Raw genomic sequence first — 10,000 nt, forward strand, 5'->3', positions numbered from 1 at the left:
GTATACCACAGGAGAGAGAGAGAGAGAGAGAGAGAGAGAGAGAGTGGGAGAGGAGGAACCTACCGAGAGGAGGTCTCGCCAGCATGGCCACCTCTTCAAAGGTGTCGAAGTAGTGAGGGCAGGAGAAGCCTGTTTTGGCTGGGTCGAACACTTCGAGGCTGAGCTGACGCAGCTTACTGATGACGAGGCGTGAGTCGCATTGCCGCCCATCTACCACCCACACCATCATGAACGGGTACTCTACTGCTCCGCCATACAGCCCACAACCCATGCGGAAGGAAGAAAAAATCTTGCCAAATTGATAATGTAAATGAAGCACCTGTGATCAAGACTAAATACTTAGTATGTGAAGTTGAAGTACTGAAAGAGTGGTGACTATACTCAGACTGACTACTTATCAAAACGTGGTGTGGGGAATCACTCAAGGCAGACTGAAAGTGTTGCTAATGGAGCAGTACATTGCAGATCCTGGTGTTATGATTGAAATTCCTTACACGATAACTGGGTATCAGATTGTAAAGGAAGGTATTGCTTTGTATGGAAATGCGTGCGTATGTACAAAGAGTGGAAATAGAACGTCTATAGAAGGGGTGAGGTTCTTTAGGTGATCTGGCTGACCTGCACCCATCTCTCCTCCCCTTTCCAGGTTGAGCAGCACCATCCCCTGCAGCGCTGCATTGTTCACTCCAGCTCCGCTCACCGCCGCCCGGAATGCCTGCAGCAGGGACACTCGTTAGCAGAACGGTAAAGAACATGAATAAGTACACGTATGTGAAAAAATTTCTTCTGAGAATAGCGATGACGCCACGCAGGCCAATCATCAGTGAAACGTATTCTATCCAGGAACACCTAATCATCAGTGTGTTCCATCTGAGGAAGGAGTTAGGATCTCTCGTGTTATCGGCCACCCAGCATTACATCTCTGTTGTTGTGTGCGCAGGCACCAGAGGAGTAAAGCACTGAAAACTTAATAAGTACAATAAAAGTATTCAAGGAACCTTGAAAACTATACACATTACTTTATTTCGAATTAATATTTTATGTGTATAATGTAAGCAAGAAGTGAGTCCCCGACAACCTAACCTTGAGTACACAATCACGGTGCTGAGTGTAGAGGTCTTGTAGCGGCGAGCACAGTGCCGGCGTGACGTGGGTGGCGTGGCCCATCATGTGGAACACCACCTGAATGTTCTGCTCAGGAGCCTCCAGCAGCCTCAGACGGCCGTGATTGCTGCTCGTTGGAATCTAGTGGGCAGAGAAGCTTTATTAGTTAATTTTTCTAATAACATAGATAGTGGATGATCAAACAAGGGTGGATGACTATAAACTTGAATATGGATTGTTACAAAGGGGGAAATAAAAATGAATAAATGAATACCAGTTTAATTCTGCAGAGGGATTTCATGTTTTGCATTATAAAATGTTTGAATGATAAGGACAGAGAAAACAAAAGAATATAGTCTACTCCAACAATACAAGATGGACATTAGTTAATGTAACCTCCTAACACCTTCAAAATTACATTTAAGATGAGCTTTACTAGGGTAAAAATTTCATTTGTCTCTCATGCAACAGTTATCATTCAATACATTACATACCTGTCACCCAATTAACACGCGTGCAACTTGTAATATCCTGTATTACAGTATTAAGTTATTGCTTGTAGAAATATTGAATTTAGTCGAGGCACCAAGAGATATTTTTTCTTTTTGTTACAGTTAATAAGTGAGGCTTTGTGGTGCCCTGCCTGACTCACTCACTGGGTGTCCGGCAGGGAAGAACTGAGCCATGCGGGCCGCGGGGATCATGAGGGAATCCTGTTTGAGGGTACTCAGCGTCACGGGGACTTGTGACGAGGACGCCATCGCTGCCTCCTCCTCCTCGGCCTGCTTCAGTGCCTGTCATAACGGTAAGAGTGAACCACTTGGATGCGGTCTTCGTTCAAACCACATAGATTTCTCGAAGCTCATGAGTTCCCACTAGCTAACGTGAAACTACAGCAATGATATTGTCAAGGTAAACATTATCTGTTCCTTTAATCTATTGCATACGAGAATATTTCATTTATTAACATAGTTTTAGACGTAGTATTCTTCCTTCGTGCAATCTCTTGAGAAACTAAGATCAGCGTACTGATACAAACAGCAGGAGAGCCTCACCCTCTCGGCAATAATGCGCCTCTGCTCCCTCAGCAGGGCCAGCGAGGCCGCCGCCTGAGCTGCCGAGGACGAGTTAGAGGTCTTCTTGCGACTAAAAAAGCTGAACCTGGAACCCGTGCTGGTTTTAGGTGTGGTCTGCTGCTCTTGATTCAGTCTTGAATATGACATGTCGATGAGTAGGTGGGTGCGTAGAGGGAACTCCGTGGTGCAGAGCTCACACTCGCACCCCACGACGTGACCTGCCGAGTATTACACACAGGTTTAGCACATACAGTATTGACACAAAGTTTATGCATAGCTGATTACGCTGCATTATCTATAACATAATTACATAATTGTTTTGCAGGTAACATGTGTATTACTTCTTAAAAGATGGCATAATGACTCAATGTTTTTGAGTCTTCATCACGCATTTCGATTTACAAGATGTCTATACTGCAATAATCTTATTTCTGATCCTCTAGTACTTGCTTAGTGGGATGCAAGTACTACTACTACTACTACTACTACTACTACTACTACTACTACTACTACTACTACTACTACTACTACTACTACCAAAATACTGTTTTTATATGGTGATCATGGTGGTAAGATGAGTGGTCCATTACTGTCATCATCTTCACTGTCACAAAAACATCACAATCACCACCACAATGTCATCACAATAACTAGAAAATGTATAGTACCGCATCACCATCACCATCTCTGTACGAAGATGACAGCAAACAAAGAAGTAAGAGATTAGTAATAAATTCTTCTGCTATACAAAAAGAGGAGAAACAGAAGGAGAAAAACAAAGGCAAGAGAAGTTGGAGTCGATACGTTCAGTACGATTATCCTTAGTCAAGTAAACAACAACATTCTCGTCCTTTTCTTGCTTCCCTATCCTCTCTGAGCACTAGTTCTTTTCAACAGACTGAATGAGGTGGCCGGAGTAACAGCTGGCGGCCCAAACACATGTCTTGGGACCATATTCTGAAACTTCTTTATCCACAATTCTACAACATTCAAAAGGCCTCTAGTTGAAGTGACACGCATGTTTTAAAAGTATATTTTTTTTCTGCTCTTGTGACAGATTGACAAAGTTTTTATATAATTTATAGAAGAAACAGTCTTGAAAATTCGGCTAATAATTTCCGTGGCCTTGAAAATAGTAGTCGTAGTGAGAGAGCTAAGTGTCGCAGAAGACAGGTTTTGGAGATACTCTGGGGTCACTGCATTCACCCATCCCGGAGGCCTGCCAAGAGTCTGCCGGTGTGTGTGTGTGTGTGTGTGTGTGTGTGTGTGTGTGTGTGTGTGTGTGTGTGTGTGTGGCAGTTCTTTCATAAAGTGCATGCATCCGTGTCAAGGAAACACGAACAAAGCGATTTATTTTGTCCTTTACGTGAAGTGTAACCGCTAAGGTGATACAAGTTGTAGAGACGAAAGAATTACAAATACAGGGAAACAAGAGATAAGGAGATTGTTGATTCGCTACATTGCATGATTGAATCGGTACAGAAAGACTTAATTAAGGCCTGTAATGTAGTGCGTATGTGTGCTTGACTTCATTAAGAGGGAACAAGTAATATTTCAATGAGTGATGTGTCAGCCAAGGATGTGGCCAAGAAAGGTCTTCTTTAAATCAGCTAGAAGAGGCAGTAATAAGGAAACAAAACCATAACAACAGCAGCAGCAGCAACAACAACAATGGCAATAAGCACTACAGCTTTTCAAAGCGAATGGATACCTCACAGATATAAACTATTCTGAATTCATTTCACTTTCAAGTTCTCAAGAAGGCCAGATATTGTCACTATATAACATCACTCGTTTAAGTTAAGAGTTCACCCGCGAGCCCTTGGCGCGGAGAGCCATGGGTGGCGTAGGTGGGAAGGGGGGAATGTTCGGCCCCTCGCTTTTCCCATGAAAAGCCGATCCTGTGTGTAGAATAATTTTGACCAGCCTTGGGCACGCACTATATGGGTTGTGCTCTACTTGGCTAGTGCGGGGGATGATTCTCTCTCTCTCTCTCTCTCTCTCTCTCTCTCTCTCTCTCTCTCTCTCTCTCTCTCTCTCTCTCTCTCTCACACACACACACACACACACACACACACACACACACACACACACACACACACACACACACACACACACACACACACACACACACACACTTTTCTTGGCAAGAAATAGGTACAACAAAAGAAGTGACAGTTTTGTGTGATAAATTGTTGCATAAATTGCCGCTTTTACAGTCGGTCTGAAAAACTACATACTAAAGAAAAAGATAGGACTATGGAAGCATCTTTATGATGTAAATGTAAGGCCACCTCACCGGGAGTAATGAGCAAAGTGGCTATTCAGATTCACTCACTCCTCTTATCAATATGATGAAGCACGAAACATGCATAGTCAGGAACTAATTTTTTTTTCTTTTTCAGCTTTCTTCTTTTAGGAGAGTTATGTCTAATTCTATCAAATCAACGGACTGCAGTAACAACACGCACGTGAGAGAACACCAAGAAACACTAATAATGGGCATCGAGGGTAACAAGGCTACTATTGTAAAGGCGCGCCACGCCACGCCCAAGAAAGATAAAGTAATCTCGTCTGCCTCATCCGCTACCTGTGTCGAGGAGGCTGAGTGTTATGCTTGCAGATTTTTAGTCGTTCTAGCAAGATGTTTCTAGCACTATCTACAACACATAAGGAACAAATTTGTATGTGAAAAGTGTACTGCCGTGTATGATCATCTACATGAAAAAAAAAAAAAAAAACTGGGAAAGCATAATGTTGAAGAGGTGCGTTGCTTGCACTTTAAGCAGACTGGAAGTCTGAGGCTGTAAACGTTAACGAAAATTTGAGACACAAACAACATACCAATATGTAAATGTTAGTGTGTAGGAGATAAAAAGAAGAAAAAAAGATTTTCATCATCGCTTGACTTCATGTTTGCACCATGAGAACTGCGCACAGTGAAAGCGGCAAGGCCACATGCTTCTTTCGTATCAGATTCGAATGAATTAACAGAAAAGTATATCATGATTCACCGAGAAAAGTGTTATTCACTATTGAACACTAATGCACACTCTTGTACTAACAATAAGTGTTCAGACTGTCAGTTGCTAATGTCTGTTGTCTCTTTACCATCAGTGAGATTCGAAAACTCACAACTGCAAATCCACGAGCCTTCGAATCCCACGGAGAGGTGCACGGTCTTTCAAAGCCGAGTCTGCATCTCCTTACAAGTCACTTACTAGAGTGGTTACGTTGCCAATTATGTGCCTTGTTATACGAATAAGTACTTGATTATTATTCTTTGCATAATTTTTTCTTTTAGTTAAGTTAGTTTATGGGAGCGAGGTAGGTGAGAGGACTTACCTGTCGGGGTGGGCGTGGACTGCAGGAACATAGATTGCTTCTTCAGGTGGGGGTGAGGGTAGTAGGTACCTGGTAGAGGGACAAAGGTGAGGCTCAGTCCTTGTGGCTACACCACCGCCGAGGCAGGCAGTGAGGGGCGGTCTGGTAACACTGTCACAGGTAAGGCTAGCAACACTAGGAAGTGGGTTGCTAGTTGCTAATGGTGACATGTTGATATCTGGTAACAGGTAGGGGGTGCGGCAATGGTAACCGTTGTGGTATTTATAAATATTGGTAACTGACAGGCAGGGGGAGTTCCTGGGAAAGGGTCAAATGCATGTATATATAAAATAGTTAATTTCATGCTTATAAGTTTGTTAATAAGAACTCACTCTAAGGTGCAGGGCAATTAGAATGTGAACAGTTTAAAGGGAATAATAAGGTAATTCATAGGAAAGGACAACTACTCTGATATAGTACATCTACAGTACATAAAATGAATCAGCATAAGCTCCCTGTTCATCAGTGTCTAGATTCTAGATCACCAGCAGCCCAAGCAGCAAGTGGCAGCTGGTCTGAGCACACATTTAACCTTGCACATTGTTGTAACTGAATCACCAGAATACATAAGAACTGAAGCTACAAGTAACAGTCCCACTCCGAAAAGAATGACGAGAACAACGATAATCGAAGAATGAAAAATGTTATAGTTTCTGGTTACATTATTCATAGTTAATATTTTCTAGACTAGCTTGACACGCTCGTACAGTCATTACTCTTATTCATTCATATTGTGAATGTACTCAACATGACATTGTATCAACATCCTTATGTTTGAAACGTACTCTTATCACTGTTTGTACGGGTTTCATCTCATTGACCCAGCACACATTTACCCCATACATTTTCTACTATATCTGGATATATATATATATATATATATATATATATATATATATATATATATATATATATATATATATATATATATATATATATATCAGGCTGAAATCTCCCGTTAAGAAAAGTAGTCTAGACAAGACATCACGTCTTATCTTAGTGCAAAATACGTTTTACATAAGAAAGAGCAATTATATAGAGACACGCAGTGTGTGGGCGTCTATCTATACAAAGTGCGGCTGTGGGGGGCAAGACACTCCCCAGGCAGCCATGGCTTTGGATTTAATGGGAAGATATTTATCGAGCTGAACAGGATCGAGGTAACACCACATACATATTATATGACAGAGAGGACGCTGTTTAAATGCCGTAGGAAGGCAGACGTGCAAAACACGGCAGGGGAAGAAGCAAAAAAGCGAGAAAGGTGAATACAGAACTACAGGATGATATGAGCCGAAGAGTGAAGAGTGCAGCACACAATCACGTACCATTTGTGTGGCGGCCAACTGACGATCGGTGTGGCCGGGCCTGTGTCAACCCGCAGCATGCGATGCTGTCTGCTCTGTGAACTTTGACAGCTGTAACATGTGGAGGCGCTCTCAGTGTTACATGGAGACAAAGAGGAAGTGTTACACGGGAGGTAGGAGACTATACTCTTTCTGCAAGTAGGTGAAGCATTCTGTAATTACGAGTCTTTGCTCACTGATAACAGGCCACGTTCATGAGCCTTAGACAAAACTGAGAACATCGTTCATCATGTCAGAGGCACATCTTTATATGTTACTTAATACTCGCTTTGTCTGGCAAATGCACCCAGAAAGTAGTGGAAATGAGGATTACTATGTCTTTATAAGATGTTGCTCTCTCTCTCTCTCTCTCTCTCTCTCTCTCTCTCTCTCTCTCTCTCTCTCTCTCTCTCTCTCTCTCTCTCTCTCTCTCTTTGGCGAGCGCGCGTGATTCTTTCGACCTTCAGTTATAAGTCTATTTATTGTATGCAAGTGCGTTCATTTAGTACCGTAGCAAAATGAATTAACAAATATTACAAATAAAAAAAATATAGCTCAATGTATTATATTCTTTGCCAATCGCTCATCATAACATATTTTGCTTTTCATCGCCTCCTTCGGTGACAGGAAGAACAACCAATTCTCTCAGTGCTTTCTTTCCTTCCTTTCTCCCTACTCTAGTTACTGTACTAATGTAACTAGTAATTAAATGGTATACGTACTACAACACGCTACTAGTATAATGTAATGCCTTGTGTGTGGCATGTTATTAATTCAACGAGGAAAAGAAAGAAATACCTCATCGGAAAGTTCCTACGAGGACACGCATGATTTAGTGCCAAGTGATGTCATGTAAGACATACGTACGCATGCACAGCAACATCCATGCCAAAAGAAATATATAAGAGAGAGAAAAAAGTAAATAAGTATATGTCAGTACGCAGACTATATCAAGTGTGTGTGATCAGTGCGGCACGGATGCCTCCAAGTGAGTGTTGGCTAGTGCCTATACATATATGTACATGCATAACATCACTGACCGTAGTAACTACACGCTTCCAGTATTGTCATCATTACTGCTCATACGAACGTTATTATTTCCAACAACTCCATTTCGTCAAAATCTTTCATTTGCAGCTTCATATTATTTTACACAAAATGGAAATATTATTTGTCTCTGTTATTCTGTTTACATTTGTACACCGTGACGGACGTTATAACAGCAAGCTGACATTTTGAGCGTTAGCAAAGGCTTGGAGTTGTAGAAGTGATGGATTTTGTACAGAGTGGAAGGAATCATGTATTTCCTGTCACTCTTGACTTACCCACGTATGCGACGCGTTTGGTCTCCCTTATTTCTTAACGTGTTTCGATTCTTATCTCTCTCGTAGTCGGCACTCAAGAACATGTGATATACTTCGTCAGGATCTCGCTTTTGCCTCAAGCATCCGAATCTCCTGCCCTACTGCCTACTAGCCTCTCCCTTCTCTCGTTCCTACTTCTCTTGTAAACATTGCTTTGCTATTTCCTGCAGCGTCTTAAGTGTTGCCATCTCCAAGGTCACACAGAAAACTGAACTTCCCTTTTCTTCTTTCAACTTCATTCCTGCAATGTTATGACAAAATTCTCTCTCTCTCTCTCTCTCTCTCTCTCTCTCTCTCTCTCTCTCTCTCTCTCTCTCTCTCTCTCTCTCTCTCTCTCTCTCTCTCTCTCTCTCTCTCTCTCTCTCTCTCTCTCTCTCTCTCTCTCTCTCTCTCTCTCTCTCTCTCTCTCTCTCTCTCTCTCTCTCTCTCTCTCTCTCTCTCTCTCTCTCTCTCTCTCTCTCTCTCTCTCTCCAATTTTAGTTGATGATTTACAAATTCTGTCAAAACTTCAAGGAGGCATGTGATTGTTACTCTAATACCATGTACAGAAATACGATGTATTGAAACGCAATAATCGAAGACAGCTAGAGAGCAACCAAACGAACCCGAAAAACAACGACTTCCAAATGGCGCCTTGTGTTTGAAAATGACGGTGAAAACGAATGCCAACACACCTGAGGGACTGTTTGGCGCACCCCTGACCACCCATACTTAGGAACACTTGGCTGGGGATTGCGTTCGACTTCTGGTAATACAACTGTAGTATTCCCTGTTGATAGTTCTTGTTGTTTCTGTGTTGATATTTTACAAATATTAAGCTTACTTTCCATTGAGCTACCTTGTCAGTGCATTCCGCCAGTTATCGCCGTTGTAGTAAATGTCTGACTTTAACCTCCTGACTGCCATGACTGCTACCCAAGACTTATGGAAGTACAGGTATAAGATATAATGTTCAAGGACACCGTTGACAGCAAAATGAGTGATTAGGTAATTAAAACATGCAAGTCATCCTCTCTTTGGCAGTGTTGTGATGATTGTATAACCTCTTGGCTTGAGTTGCTCATCCCATCTCTTCCACTATGGGTTTTTTAGTTCTTATTATCCTTGTTACTCGTTGATGGCGTGATCGAATAACCCTTCTTAGATTATTGTTTTATTTTTTTCAGGAAAGTATTGTCATCATATTAATCGAAATAGTCCTAAGCCATCGTCGTTTTCGTTTTGTATTCGTGATATGATTCTTACATTTTCTGTCTTTCGTCTCTCGCATACGCCAGAACTACAACATTGCTGTGATGAGCGAGTGATTTTCTTTCGGCAGACACATCCACTCCACACCAAGTTAAAACCAGCAGTCCTTTTAAGTCACCACCACTGAGGCAGGAGAGTCAAGGCCGCAGAAAGCTTGCACAAGGTTTTAACCTTCCTTCCCTTCCTTTCCCCCTCCCGTCCCATCTTATGTCTTATCACCAGTTGCGTGACTCCCTTTTTCTGGTGGGTATGAGGGGGTGAGTCTTAAAATAGAGAATTAGGAAGGTTCACCACACCGTCTTAGGGGATGCAATATTATTGCTTTCATCTTTAGTTGGTGTTCCCTTGGTTGCGTTATGCACGATCTCCCCTTCTTAATTAAATATAGGATAATAAGTACGATTTTCAATATAAAACTTTACATTCTTGTTATTTCTATTCTTATTATGATTTCTTTTCGTGCAACACAGTAAAT

At 41.8% G+C, this 10,000-nt stretch overlaps 1 protein-coding gene across 6 annotated transcripts in view; it reads right to left on the bottom strand.

The window, feature by feature from the left end:
- LOC123503664 overlaps positions 1-10,000 on the bottom strand; it is a 14,311-nt gene that overhangs the window by 2,259 nt on the left and 2,052 nt on the right. For 2 of the 6 annotated variants that reach the window (XM_045253613.1, XM_045253616.1), the window contains exons 2-8: positions 6,893-6,982; positions 5,526-5,594; positions 2,160-2,398; positions 1,761-1,898; positions 1,084-1,245; positions 619-715; positions 64-243 (exon numbers count right to left, since the gene is read on the bottom strand). In XM_045253613.1, the coding sequence (XP_045109548.1) occupies positions 64-243; positions 619-715; positions 1,084-1,245; positions 1,761-1,898; positions 2,160-2,398; positions 5,526-5,594; positions 6,893-6,982 (975 nt within the window). Of the gene's footprint in view, positions 1-63; positions 244-618; positions 716-1,083; positions 1,246-1,760; positions 1,899-2,159; positions 2,399-5,525; positions 5,595-6,892; positions 7,064-10,000 lie in introns of all 6 variants that reach the window. The other 4 variants (XM_045253619.1, XM_045253617.1, XM_045253618.1 and 1 more) reach the window with 3 other exon arrangements.

This window comes from Portunus trituberculatus, chromosome 14, assembly GCF_017591435.1.
Source record: "Portunus trituberculatus isolate SZX2019 chromosome 14, ASM1759143v1, whole genome shotgun sequence".
Classification (NCBI taxonomy): domain Eukaryota; kingdom Metazoa; phylum Arthropoda; class Malacostraca; order Decapoda; family Portunidae; genus Portunus; species Portunus trituberculatus.